The sequence below is a fragment of the Clupea harengus genome, chromosome 26 (assembly GCF_900700415.2).
Source record: "Clupea harengus chromosome 26, Ch_v2.0.2, whole genome shotgun sequence".
Classification (NCBI taxonomy): domain Eukaryota; kingdom Metazoa; phylum Chordata; class Actinopteri; order Clupeiformes; family Clupeidae; genus Clupea; species Clupea harengus.
The window spans coordinates 7,413,558-7,428,373 of NC_045177.1; the positions used below are offsets into that span (position 1 = coordinate 7,413,558).

Consider the following 14,816-nt stretch of genomic DNA (forward strand, 5'->3'; position numbering starts at 1 on the left):
GCATCCAGTCTTTGATGTGTGAGGCATCCAGACATTATTTCTTTGCAGGTCCTTTTCATTCAGTTTGGAAACATAACGCTACTCTTTAAAGCATGGGTGATTAAATATAAATAAGCGGCCTCGCTATCGCGTACCCTCCTTGGTAACGCTGGCTCGGTTATGATACTAAAAGCCCTGAAATGCCCCGACAGACCTGTTCAATTATACTTTGTAGAGACACATCAAAAATCTAGTTACGGTTAGTCCACACCACCACGTCCATATTGTCTTGTTTTTCAAACCTGCTCCTCCTGGATCTCACATACCGTTGTGCGCATGCCCGCTGCATCCCTCAACATCCCAGACGTCAAAAAAGCCGTGTTTCTTACCAGGGTAGAGGAAAATGATCAACCCGGTCCGGTGGAGCGCACTGAAGGCTTATTTCGCCTGAACGGCACACTGACACAAGTTGCAAGCTTGTGAGATAGAACCACAAGGACTGGACTGAGATTATTTTGACAATTTGGATTAACAATCATGTCTGTTTCCACTATGGAATTAAAGAAATCAATTTCAGACACAGAGAGAACGTTGAAGAGCTACGGCGCTGTGCAAGAGACCGAATGGAACACGGATAAAGGTGAGGGTCATATGTTGGTTTTCAAGTCTGATTGGCGTGATAGCTTATGTTTTAGGGACATCGTTATTTTTAAATGCTTTCTCCCTCCAACTCATGTTGTAGAAGTATGCGTTTGAAACTGATTGCAAAACACCCTCTGCTAGGGTAGCCTATATGCTCTTTTGTCCGGCAAATAACACATGCTACTGTGTGGGGCTGTTCATCTTAATTCTAGATTTGCATGTTGCCTGCAATAGATATTAGTGCTGTCCACTGTCTGTGATCCAGTGACACATATAGCACGTCACTCCACCATGGTCACTAGGCTTTCAATCAGGAACCCTAATTTTAGAGAGACAAATCATATTTCATTTTGACAGAATCTGAAAACGGACGGAAAGACTAATATAATGCAGGGTAGCTACATCGTCAGCCATCATACACAAAGGATACAGAATAACATACATCCTGTATAGATTTTAGAAAGAAGATTCCAAAGGAAAACAGGATGGTAAACGTAGCTTGCTTCACGGGAGAGGTTCAATAAACCCTAGATTTTTGTAGTTGCCTTCAAATAATCACAGTTTGAAGGCACTGTAAAGAACTCTGTCAGGAAGATCCCATATCTCCCAGGCTTTCCCTGTGGAGGAACTCGAAGGATCTACGTGCCACCCTTGTCCATATTGACAAACAAAAAGCATGTGTATTTAAGAACAGTCATAGAATCATAAGAAGAGGAGAAAACCTCAAGAGCCTTGTTTCTAGGATGACATGTGGCATCCTATTTGATAGAGAGTAACCATAAAATGAAATCAGAGATCCGGAGATTAATTCTGATGTTCAGTGTGAAGAGGAGCAGCTGCCACTATTTTTAGCCCCGCTCTCTTTCTCTCTCTCTCACACACACACACACACACACACACACACACACACACACACACACACACACACACACAGCGTCACACCTAAAGAGCCTCACGTCATGCATTTGAATGAAAACAGACATATATGCATGTGCTCTAACCCAAACACACACACACACACACACAGACAGACAGACAGACAGACAGACAGACAGACACACACACACACACACACACACACACACACACACACACACACACACACACACACACACACACACACACACACACACAGACACATCTTAACTAATCACTGATCATTCTAGGTTTGCGTTGTTCTTGGACCCCTGACCAGCACAGACCTGGGTCTCATAATTCTGTATGGAATCCTTAAAATCCCCAACGTTTCCCAAAATTCTATAACAGTGCTCTACACAACAGTGTGAGTATGAATGCCAGTTGGAGGTTATACAGTTATTTAACATGAAAACCTAATTCCTCTTTTACATTATTTTCTCTCTGTTATAGCGTGACCTTTGGGGGCTAATGCAGATTAATGCTGTCAAAAACATTGCTCCCCTGCACCATAACCATTAAGTACATATAGGCATATTAGGCAGCCGAGCTCTGTCCACTCACTTTGTCTCTTTTCCTCCCCTCCCAGTCTATACTGTCTCCACTGTGGGATGCCGCTGTAGTCTCTTTACCTGATGTACTTGCAGAAACCTACACCTACCCATCCCCACCACTCTGTCAGGCATTAATTCTGCCCCGCTCATGATACATGTACATATTCTGTGTTAACCTATTTACCCGTAACGTATTGTTTTGGCGCTATATATATGAAAATGTATTGAATTGAATTGAATTGAATTGATGTTATGTTATAGTACAGTACCATACCGTTGTGTTTGTAGCAGACAAGTTGCAACTTTAGGCAAATTACTGCATCACCTCCTGAGTTTGCAGCTGTAAATCACACCTCGTAAAAGTGGGTGTCTGGTTACATTCCCTAATCACTGACTGATCAGATTCAGTTGAGAAGCACCTGTACGTTTCTGTGCTGTCTGCAGTTGCAAGGACTTAGCTATAAATCAACCCCAACAGATCAATTGAAAAAAAAGCACACTCTACACTCTCATTCTATTGGCTTTAAAAAATATATAATAACAGACCTCCTCTTAAAATGGGGTATTTTTATTTGCGGGTGGACTGTACATGTTCTCCTGAGTCCACAATTTCTTTATAGAACTGCACTGAAGAAATTACACCAGCAGGGACATGAGGCAGTTTTAAAGCTTCTGTGTGGATTTTATTATTAAAGTTTTGGCTGATGGCCAATTAGATCCCCTGGTCTAGTCACACCAGCCTTGAGTGGGAAGGGTGATACTGTTGACTGTGATGGCACAAGGGCAGTATATACAGTGTGTGTGTGTGTGTGTGTGTGTGTGTGTGTGTGTGTGTGTGTGTGTGTGTGTGTGTGTGTGTGTGTGTGTGTGTGTGTGTGTGTGTGTGTATGCTTGTGGACTGAGGTGTATGAGACAGAGACAGTCGGGCAGATAAATGAGAGAGATAAAGAGAGAGAGAGAGAGAGAGAGAGAGAGAGAGATTGAAGCACAGACAGAAGATTGGCTAGGTACGTCTTTTTTTATTATGAAACAGTGCAGCACTGACTGGGAAACAGACTCAAGCAATACCCCAACAGTGCTAACCCCAACAGTGCTAACATTGAAGGTGCTAACACTCTGGGTTACTTATTTTCAAGACTGATGAGACAACAGACAGGTAGTTCATATGCTGACACATCCCTTATTCCCAGCGACCTCTGAACTTTTACATCAGAGACACAGAAAGCCATAGCATTTACAACAAATCAGTTGTGTTTTTGTAATGCACTTGATTCTGCTATTTAAAGTAGGCACCTATAGCCTTGTGTTCTGTATAGACTGAATGCTTGTAGCGTGGATTCACTGGGGGGAAAAAAACATACCACATCCCAGTCTGATGTCTGCAGAGCTATTTTAAATCTTGCCCTGAGAGCGTCCGGGAGAGAGGCATGTCAGAGATGACGTCCAGTCCACCCTCTATCTGCTCGCTTCAGGCTCCACACGGAGGTCTGACCCGTCCTGTCAGTTTGTGCTGACTAGCCAGACACGGGCCTGGAGGCTTTTTGAGCTCGCTGTTTCGCTAAGCTTACAGTAATGGAGGAGACGCGGTGACACTCTCACAGCGGGCTGGCAGTCGTCTTTACTTATGTGTCGTGTGTCCACCCGAAGCCTTGACCTTTGACCTCCCTTTGTCGAATTCACAAGAGCCGTCTGCTCAGAACACCTCTTCCTGTGCTTGTGTGAAGTTACTGGCTTTTGAAAGATTTTAGTGTTTGGTAGATTTTCAAAAACCTTACATTGGCTTTAGTGCATGCACATGCATGCACGTTGTCAATGTGGTTTCAACTAAGTCTAATCAATACTTTTAAGACCAGGTATTACGATGTACTGGTGCTTTCACTGATGGCAAAAAGCAGTGGTTAATTGCCAGTCAGTGTTTTGTGTTCTTGACTCCACAGCTGAAGGGGCAGCAGGGCAGTGCTTATCTTGTCCGCTGATTCACTGGAGCAGAACATTTATAATTGCCTATTGTGAGTACAAAAAAGGCAGGCAGGCCGGCTGGCATGTCTTGTTGCAGTACAATGACACAGGACAACAACCTACTAGTTGTTGGTGCTCTGGTCACAGGAGAAATGTAGAGGCTGGCACACTCACGGCCGATCCACTGACTGCGACATTAACTGTGTGCGCCTCTAAATATTAAAATATTATTGTTCCCTAGGTATCTATTAGCGTAGTTACAGGCCAATCCGATTGACTTAGTAGGGCGATGCTGACATGAAATTGATGAGGCATGTTTGTTTTCTGAGTTTAGCGCATTCTGCTGCTTGTTGAAAAGATTTAAGACAGATGAGAATCGAAATTCTCAAAACGTGTTAGTTCAACCTCCACATCATCTAGTCACTTGTGCACATCACAACAGCAATTTCATATTCTTTTGAACATTTGTGCAAAAAAGGTATGTACAATTATGTACAAAAATGAGTGTAAACCCCTTACAGGCCACCAAGCCCGAGGATTCAAGAAATATACCAAAATGACTTAGGAAAAGGTGATAAAAGGAGCTTAGAACTGCAAAGGACTGGAGGACACTGGGAGAGACTGCAGCTGCTAAGGTTTTGCTTTGGACATGATGTCCATGCTTGTCCATAATTATATGTGACAAACACAGATGAACAGCATATTCATCAGAATGGGTTTGATTAAGCCACACGGCCACAGTCTATGGGCAATCTATCTAAGTTCTATTTTACATTTTATTAATCGTTAATTCATGGCCAGTGCTTTGGCCAGTCTTACCCCAGACCTGGAGTATAGGTACATTATAAAGGCTTGGATGTATTTCAAAACAAATCCCCATTGTGGGGAAGTGTAAAGAAATCTCCCACCATCCCTGGTCAGGGAGAGCCAGCAGCTCTCGTGTGAAGGCTGGAATCACATGACTTCAATACAGCCTCCCTTCAGTCAGGCATCTGTTGGCCAGCCCATGGTCACATGACTTCAATACAGCCTCCCTTCAGTCAGGCATCTGTTGGCCAGCCCATGGTCACATGACTTCAATACAGCCTCCCTTCAGTCAGGCATCTGTTGGCCAGCCCATGGTCACATGACTTCAATACAGCCTCCCTTCAGTCAGGCATCTGTTGGCCAGCCCATGGTCACATGACTTCAATACAGACTCCCTTCAGTCAGGCATCTGTTGGCCAGCCCATGGTCACATGACTTCAATACAGACTCCCTTCAGTCAGGCATCTGTTGGCCAGCCCATGTAGATATCAGCCTTCCAGAGATACTCTTCCTCTCATCCTCCATTGAACTCAAGCCTATTAGATATCCCCTGGTATTCCCCGTTAAGGTATATTACACCTGATGGTTCCTTTACCTTAAGAACTACTATGTACTTATACAGAATTACCATAAACTCAAATACATGCATAAATGCATCATAAAATGAAATACATCCATTTTACTAATTTCTCACGCAATTTCTATACAATTTCTATTGCAGTAACAGTTCCATATTGTCATGTCCCTTGTCTTCATCTTAGCCTCACCATTTGTCAAACTAATTTGAGGGAGGGTGTGTCTTTTGTCTGTCTTTCGTCTGTCTTTCGTCTGTCCTGTCCTCTCCGGCTGACCAAATGAGTATTTCTTAGGGTGATATCCTGTGTAAGTCTGACTGGGGTAATTTAGTTCCAATATGCAGAGTATACCAGACTCCTGAACCTTTGAATGTAAGGTTGCGACCAGAGAAGCTGTTAATTATCTTTGGCTTTTTCTATTTAACATGTGAACTATCCCTGGAAATATGGTTCATTTTCTATATAACACGTGAACTATCCCTGGAAAACTGGTTCATTTTCTAAATAACACGTGAACTATCCCTGGAAAACTGGTTAGTTTGAAGCTCTGTGCAGGGACAGATTTTAAGCACCTTCCACATGTCTTCTGTCTCCTCCCCTGTCTCCCCAGGCCAGGGGGACGTGTCCATGGCCGAGAGCACCATGTCTCCCGACGAGATCGAGGTGGAGATGGCTCGCATCCAGCGCCTCCGGGAGGTCCTGGTGCGCCGCGAGTCCGAGCTGCGCTTCATGTGAGTCATCAGCGCAATGTCATCACCGTCACCGCCCACCATCACCACGGCAACATCAGGCCACGTCACCCCTTTAAGTGCTTTGGCGTGACGCCCTCTGCCGCTCTGATCAGGAACGTAGACATTGTTATACACACAAACACTGACTGCATGTTTACATATAGACTCTTTGCATGCGGGTATTACGGTGATGTATTAGGTTTTTAGCAGTTTCCCTGCAATTGTATGAGTGTATTATTCCTGTGAATGTTGATAAAGAGTCCCACTGTTCTGGAATCAGAAGACAAGGTTTATGAATGGTTCTGAGGCTCCACACAGGTGCTCTAAATGATGTGTTGGGGGATGGGGCTATGAGGTCCTTTTGGACTTTTTTTTTGTTGCCTGGTGCATGGTGCAAAACAAACTGTGATTGAAGTGTAGAGAAGTGAATACACTACATACATACACACACACACACACACACACACACACACACACACACACACACACACACACACACACACACACACATACACACACACACACACACACACACACACACACACACACACACACACATACACACACACACACAAACACACACACACACACACACACACACACACACAAACACACACACTAAACAGATGGAGAGACAGAATGCAGAAGCTGCTGGAAGCAGTAATAGGGTACATGAACAAGAAAGAGAGCGAGAGAGAGAAAGAGAGAGAGGGAGACAGAGGAAGAGAGAGAGGAAGATGGAGAGAGAGAGGGAGACAGAGGAAGAGAGAGAGAAAGAGAGAGAGGGAGACAGAGGAAGAGAGAGGGAGAGAGAGAGTTGGAGGGAGCGATGTAGAAGGGGAGGGGGACGCTAAAGAGGGAGAAGGTGGAAGAGTGTGGATGAGTCATCTGCTGTTTTATCGCACGGAGGGTGAGGTCCCTCGTTTGGCTGTCACCGCAGAGCAGAGGCAGGAGGAGGACGAGGAGGAGGAGGAGAGGTGGGGGAGGAGAGGGGACTGGACCAGGAAGCTTCAGTGAGCTCGGAATGAGAGGGAGTGACAGGCGACATGCCTCCCTGTGACAGCGGGTGATTCATCTCCCCTCACCTGGTGGCCCTGAGCATCCAACATCTGGGAAGATTCATTTCCTCCAGTCTGTTTACATCTCTGAATATTAAAAACATTCATTCACAAAGCTGGACTAATATTACATGGCCACGATGAAGGATTGCTTCACTGCTAAGGCGTGCTTTATAGATAGATGGGGGAACTTTAAGCACGAGGACCCGGGACTGTCAGGAGCAGTTGAGACTCAAGGTTGGAGATGATTTAAGACACATGTCAACTGTGGTAATTTAGAGCTCGGGGGGAAATAAACTAAAGACGCTGGATATGAAACTGCCTAGGGCTTCATGAATATGGAGAGCAGGTCTCAGATCAGAGTCAGACACTAAATTAACTCAAGATGTGACCTTCTACTTAGTTCTGGTTTGCAATCTTTCCACTACTATTTCTTGATGTGCAAAAAGAACGTACTGAAAACCTGACCAGAATGCCACGTGTCTGTCAGCCTTACTGCTTAAGCCATATGCATACTTATGAAGAGGTCATTAAGTATCTACTTTACATACTGAAAGTGTGCCCCTGGTGTAGGCAGCACAGAGAGCTAGCGAGGAGCAGAGAAAAAGTCTCCTCTGAGAGACATCATTTTAGGGAAGCTGAGATCTTCTGTCGTTGTTGTTGTCACAGGATGGATGACATTCAGCTCTGCAAAGACATCATGAGCCTGAAGCAGGAGCTGAGGAAGATCGTGACGGTGCCAGGTAAGCTCACCAGCACTCCGTCAACCCCCCCACCCCCCCATGGGAAGAATACAAATAGGGATGGCTCAAAGGCAGCTGCTTTGTGAGAAGTATTCCGATGTAATCACTCTCCGAGCCAGAGACAGACGGACTCTTTCAAGTGCACACGTCTGTCAGCGGGACGGAAAAGACAACTTTCTCTTTTTCTGTGAAGGACAGTAATACACGGAACTCCAGCAGTAAATTCTGAGGTCTGAAATAGAAAGTATAATACCCCATCATCACCACCACCACCACCACCACGACCACCACCACTCCAAACCACATATTACAAGCTGAATGCACCTAAAACTGTAATACTGTTGCTGTACCTGCCGCCTACCACTGGGTGCCCAGTGGCCTCCACTTTAACCCACGGCCACGGCCATTATGGCTCCTCTGGAGGCCTCCACTTTAACCCACGGCCACGGCCATTATGGCTCCTCTGGAGGCCTCCACTTTAACCCACGGCCACGGCCATTATGGCTCCTCTGGAGGCCTCCACTTTAACCCACGGCCATTATGGGTCCTCTGGAGGCCGGCCCACAGCAGTCGCACTGGTCTGGTCAGCGCAGGCCATGGTTGACGCTGCATAGGAGAGAAGAGGCCCAGGTAGAATTTGAGCGTCCAAGTATTAGTGTTTTGGAGACGGCAGCGGCGGTGGCAGCATCAGCACTAGGGCTGTGGTGGTGTGGAGTCGATAGACTGTGGGTAGCTGCTCACTCTCTGGGAGGGCAGCCAAGAAGACATACACCTGCAGTGAGGCTAGAGAGAGATACACTGTACTTATGCAGACATAGAAGATGAGAAATGGATGCACTGCTAACCTACGGAAGGAGTACAGCTGCAGTAAGCTACTCTATTGACATTCCCATTCCTGAGGAAGGAGTCATTTTGGGAATATAGTGCGTACGCTTGTTTTATAATAAACATAGCATACGTAGCGTTAGATCGTTTTTGATAGTTACTATAATCTCCACCACCATTAGAGCCAACTATAGTCATTGTCATCATCATCATCATCATCATCATCATATTACCAATATTATATCATTATTATTATTATTATTGTTATTATTATTATTATAAGGTATTTGTATTTCCTCCTCTGTTCCACACCCTGGTTCCCTTGCACCTCCCTGTGAGAGAGTCAGAGACCAAAGGAAGCTGCTGACTTTGCTCTGGATGTCCACTACATGCACGATCTAGAGCCGCTCTTCAGCATTGGCCTAGTTTGACTCTCTCTTCCCAAATGACTGTGACATTGGGATGTATGAGCACCTGTGAGCCCCAGGTGATGACTGTGACATTGGGATGTGTGAGCTGCTATGAGCTCCTATGAGCCCCAGGTGATGACTGTGGCCCTCAGAGAGCCAGTCCATCAGCAGGAGCCGGAAGCCTTTCCTTTTAATGGGGGCAAAGAGCTGAGGGGGCACTTTCTCGGTGTTGGTAACATGGCCAGCTATTCCCCAGACGGACACTGCGTTTGTGTGTGTGTGTGTGTGTGTGTGTGTGTGTGTGTGTGTGTGTGTGTGTGAGAGAGAGAGAGAGAGAGAGAGAGAGAGAGAGAGAGAGAGAAAGATGAAGGTCAAGGAAATAAAGAAAAACAATAGTAAGCAGCCCCAGTGCAATCAGATAGATGCAAACTCACACAAACAAACAAAGTCTATTGAGATGACCTTGCAGAAAAGAAAGAAATAGCTTGCACATCTGTCAAAAACCCATTTATCAAATAGTGCCATTTCCATAGACTTACCAGTGGAGGTCACACTGTAGATCACAAATAACTGATACACTCCTAAGGGCATAGACATTATAGTATAGTCAATGGCTATCGGTCGTAATGGGCACGCTAATTAAAGGGGTTTTGAAATGAGCTTGATGACAGTGAATCTCTCTCTCTCTCTCTCTCTCTGGAGACCATAATGGCTATCATAATATCAGGCAAACATACTGCATTGCACGTAATATCATAACATCTAAACACGGCTTTAGCACTCAGATCTTTTTATTCTTGAGACATAATTTTTCATATTCATATTTCATATATGTTTTGAGTCATAATAGCTAGGTTTAGCTGCTTGGCCCCATCTGGACGGCCACATACAACTGTCTCTGCAGTTGTAGTGAAGGAGAACAGTTAACAGCCACTGTCTCTGCAGTTATAGTGAAAGAGAACAGTTAACAGCCACTGTCTCTGCAGTTATAGTGAAAGAGAACACAGTTAACAGCCACTGTCTCTGCAGTTATAGTGAAAGAGAACACAGTTAACAGCCACTCGGATGCTGTGCCCTCCTGGGCCTCTGCAGCCTGATTAAAACATAATTTTAATCAGTCCAGCCATAAAGCCCTTGCCGTTCGGAGATGGAATTAAGTTAACGACTCCCACGACACACGACACTAACGACACTCACCACAATATATCAAGGTGAGCCAATCCAATTAGTGAACAATGTGCCCTCGTCTAGCTGGTATAAAAGGCCGGCCTTCTGTAGCATTCTCCCTGTAGCGGCCCTTTTTTTCTTTCTTCTCCTTTCTTCTTTCTACCGTTTTTTTTTTCAGTTCCGAAACCACGCGTCTCTATCCCATCCATCATGAGAGCAACCGAGACAGACTCAAGACTTGCAGCGTGGAGAACGCAGCTGTTTCTCCGTCAAATTTAATCACTCCCTTTACGCTCATGCAGGGACGCTTCAGTGGCTCTTACATACTATGTGTATAAATAGCTTTAAGGAAGACAGTATGGAATATAGTTGAGATGAGTAGCAATATTAGAATCTGTTGTTATCTGAAGAACACCCACACCACTGTGAGACGGCGATAAACTAACCCGGCACACCACACCACACCACTTGTCATGTGTTCCCTGAAGAGAAAGATAAGACCAAGAAGCAGCGGCAGCGGGAGGAGGAGCTGATCCTGAAGGTCCATCAACTGGTGCAGAAGAGGGACTTCCTGGTGGATGACGCCGAGGTGGAGAGATTACGGTGAGAGGCGCTTCACAGCAACAGGAGGGCGTGATTTGTTATCTGGCCGTATTTCTTTGGGAGGTACCCCTGTCACACTGTGATTACGTGTAAGGGATGAATCCAGGGCAAACTGTTCCAAATGAATCACCCTATCTAAAAACAAGACCAAACTGTACTTAAGCGTGACTTTGTTTATCAGTGTCCTGTAGTGCTTGCGTATTAAGGGAATTTTCATTTTTTTTAACCACAGACATGTGATTTTCTGGTGCTGGTTATGAAAGATTCTTTTCAGGGGACCAATAAACAAAAACTGTCCCCAAAACATTAAAACATTAAAAACCAGCATAATCCAGTTGTAACTGTTAAAAAAAAAAAAAACTGACTAATGGACATATCCATCAAGCCTCTGTTCTTTCGACCATCTCCCAAAATACATTCTTGTACAGATCGCAAAGCCTCAGGTCTGCTTCTTTAAAAAAAAAAATCTTGAGCATCGCCACTCCCACTGGTGCTCCATCCTGATCTTCTGTGAACTGATGCCACTGCAGGCGACTGGGGACCTGGCGTCCAGTAAGGGCCATTGATCTGTGCAGCGCGGGGGGGGTTTGTGTAATGACCTCCTGTAAAAGCTCAGACTAATGACTCCCCCTAGCAGGATCAGTGAGTCACAGATCGCAGGTGAACCTCCCCGTTTAACCGCCCTGGCAGCTCCCCTGTCACTAACAATATTTATGCTCGTATCATATTTATTTTCTCTCCGACAACCCACAAGGACCCTGTGGAGCCTAACGGCTTTGTGGGAGTTTAATGGAGTCAGGGAAGGAGGGGGGAAAAAAACCCTCTGTGGTGGTTGCTGCTTGTCGTCTGGTGAGGGTATGCTCAGGGAGGAGGGTGGGGGTGGTGGTGGGTGGGGGGTAACTCTGCCAGACCCTGTGGCCTCGGCCCACGCCCAGGGGGGCTGTGAGTCATCCTCGCTCTCTTCTCCTCTCAACCACAGGGAGCAGGAGGAGGACAAGGAGATGGCCGACTTCCTCAGGCTCAAGCTCCTGTCGCTGGAGAAGCTCGCCAAAGTGGCAGAGGGTGAGTGCTGCACCGCCGTGCCAACATGTTGGTTTCTCGTTTGAATAAGGATCGAAATGAAGGAGAGGAGCGGAGAGGAGGGGAGAAGGGAGGAGGGGAGAGGAGAAGAGAACATATTTTACAAACCCAATTTCTTTCAAAGGGAGAGGAGAGCACATTTTCAAAGAAGTCTTTCTCGTGCCTTCTAAGTCACTGCCCATGCTACCCTAATATACATGTTTAGTCATCTTCTGGGCGCTTCATGAAGGCTGCCTTTTCATTAGTCACAGTGGCTGAAAGATGATCAAATGTAGCACCCTTCCAGAGATGCCACGTGTCCTTAAGCAGTCACAGCACACCAAATCCCATCTCTGTATTCAGAAAGGCAGAAATATGGAGGAAAGAAAACATTTGATTGACATGATCAGGGACATCAAAGAATAAATAAAGCAACCACTATAGGATATTTTGAAATGCTCTGAAAATTCACTGCACCTCATAGATCAACTTTCACTTACTTGAAACAATAAAAAATGTCAAGCTTATTGGAGCTCTGTCACCTTGTATCCTCTGTCACAGGTTCTCCCAAGCCCAAGAGATCTGTCCCAGACCCTCCACCCAACAAGCCCTCCGTCCTCAAGTCCAGCGTCACCATCATCAAGGACTGCTGTGGCGCCACCCAGTGTGCCATCATGTAACAAAAACGCCCTCCCCTCACTCCCCTCCCCTTACGACGCCTCAACCCCCCCCCCCTCATCCCCCCAGACTCTCACATAACCTCAACCCATCTCCTTGCACTGAGAAACCTGGGTGCTCAAGTATCCTGCCAAAAGTGACAAAACAAAACAAGCAGCCGAGGCATGTGACCACGCCAGTATGCGCGCTGTCCGAGGCTGTAGGCAAAACGTTTATCTGATCGAGCAAGCTGCCACTCATTGGTGGCTAATGGAGCGGGACTTCGCCCCAGCGTGGTTTTAACATATTGGATTGTCGAGCTGGCAGTTGTCACATTAACATGCAATTAGTCCAGCAATGATGTGCGGATAAGGCGTTTGTCAGCAAACTCCCCACAAACCTCTCTCTAGAGTCTAGACCATTTACCGCGGCTCCCCCACGTTCTGCGCAATATGTTTAGGTTATATAACAACATCGTTTAAGGATTCAGCAGTTTGGAGGCTGAAGTTTGGCTGAAAGTGCTGGTGTGATCCTCTCCTGAGATTTCAGCTGGCTGAATTGATTTCTTCATCCTTTCTTTTCTTTTTCAACCATTGCTGCATTTTTCTACTCAAGCAAAGGCAACTTTCACGCTGGCCTCTGTGTTAGATCATTTGTGCCACATCTGGTAGCAGGATGTGAAGAAAATGTACAACACTGCCTTGAAGTCAGACGAAAACATGTGACGTGACAGGCTGACACTGTGTGGGTTTTCTCCACGATTATTTATTCATGGAATGTTTCTGAAGCTCTTTCAGTTGAGGCCTTTTTCAAAGGAGAATGACGTTTGTGTGATTTCTTGTGTCACGTTTACAACTACCAAGCACAAACACCTCGATGCTTTCACCCCCATCTGCTCCCAGGTTTCTCTTGCTAGAGGTGGGGCTGAGAAATATCCCATCTCTTCGCTCTGTCACCACGTAGTATAACGGGTATACACACACAAATATTCCTCCATCGTTACCCTTTAATCAAAAGCTGATCTCTGATCGAGGGCCAGTCTTGCATTGTGGGTCGAGTACGTGGGTAGCTCTGGGTTGATCCTAGATCAGTTCAACCACTGTGAGAAGCGTGATGGAGGGGCCCTCCTGAGCCAGCAAGGGTCCCTGGAACAGTGAACTATGGTACCTCTCCTGGTTCGTGCAAAGATCCCTTCACCCTCATCCCTTTATTTTCATATGCAAACACATGAATATAATATGCATTGATTACTTATTTTACATTGATTAACTGCAAACACAGGAATATAATATGCATTGATTACTTATTTTACATTGATTAACTGCAAACACATGATAATATGCATTGATTACTTATTTTACAATGATTTACTGCACACATTGATTAGAGTCAACACTGATATTGATATACTCTGGATTTTTTTGCAGACAAAAGACAAAAAAAAAAAAAAATCTTAAATGTAATGCAAAGACGAATGCAATTCTTGTAAATACCTCTCTGAATAAGCTCTGAACAGAAAGATGACTGGCATCTCACTCCCAGTAGATAGGCTAGTGATTAATTGCCACACTAACGAGATCTGGTAGTTATTTACTGCACCCGTTCTTCATGAAGTGTTTGTGTATTTATCCCTCTTAGGACCTTTTGCTATAGATCACACAGTAATTATATGCAGAAATGTGCTGATCCTTCTCCATGTCTGTAAATATATGTTTAAATAAAAAAGGCATCTTTCTGGATTGACTGTGGTTGTCAAGAAACAGCCAACATGGGTACTTCATCTTACCAGATAATAAACATGGTCGTTACTATTTATGAACTCCCATGAGGAGACTGGTCTCCTAGCAACACATCAGCAAAGTAAGAGACATGAACAAGAAATGTTTTAATACCAAGTGAACACGATGGCTGCTAAAACACTAAAAAATAAATGTTTGGACCGTCTCAAGGCACACGGTATCTAACCCATTTGATGATTAAAGAAATGTCAGTACAACCTCTAGGTGACCTTCGAACCTCTGATCTGAGTTCACAGACATTTGCACAAAATTTGAAAAAGGTCAGAACTCCACATTCATAAAGAAAAGCTGTTACTAGAACTTACAGGACACTAAAACTTGCAGTATTGTGAA

The 14,816-nt window shown here is 45.1% G+C and overlaps 1 protein-coding gene across 1 annotated transcript; it reads left to right on the forward strand.

Annotated features, from left to right (window-relative positions):
- The first annotated feature begins 109 nt into the window (after nt 1–109).
- Nucleotides 110–14,423, forward strand: bmerb1 (bMERB domain containing 1). The gene is made up of 6 exons (XM_012814382.3): nt 110–619; nt 6,042–6,162; nt 7,890–7,963; nt 10,854–10,968; nt 11,948–12,030; nt 12,589–14,423. The coding sequence occupies exons 1-6, from the start codon at nt 517–519 to the stop codon at nt 12,705–12,707; spliced, it is 615 nt and encodes a 204-aa protein (XP_012669836.2). The 5' UTR covers nt 110–516; the 3' UTR covers nt 12,708–14,423.
- The last annotated feature ends 393 nt before the right edge of the window (nt 14,424–14,816 follow it).

What these genes read in the sequence shown, in the direction of transcription:
- bmerb1 (XM_012814382.3), top strand. Translation starts at nt 517, where the DNA reads ATGTCTGTTTCCACTATGGAATTAAAGAAATCAATTTCAGACACAGAG. An exon ending in CGAATGGAACACGGATAAAG is followed by an intron (nt 620 to 6,041) that starts GTGAGGGTCATA and finishes CTGTCTCCCCAG; the next exon opens with GCCAGGGGGACGTGTCCATG. An exon ending in GAAGATCGTGACGGTGCCAG is followed by an intron (nt 7,964 to 10,853) that starts GTAAGCTCACCA and finishes TGTTCCCTGAAG; the next exon opens with AGAAAGATAAGACCAAGAAG.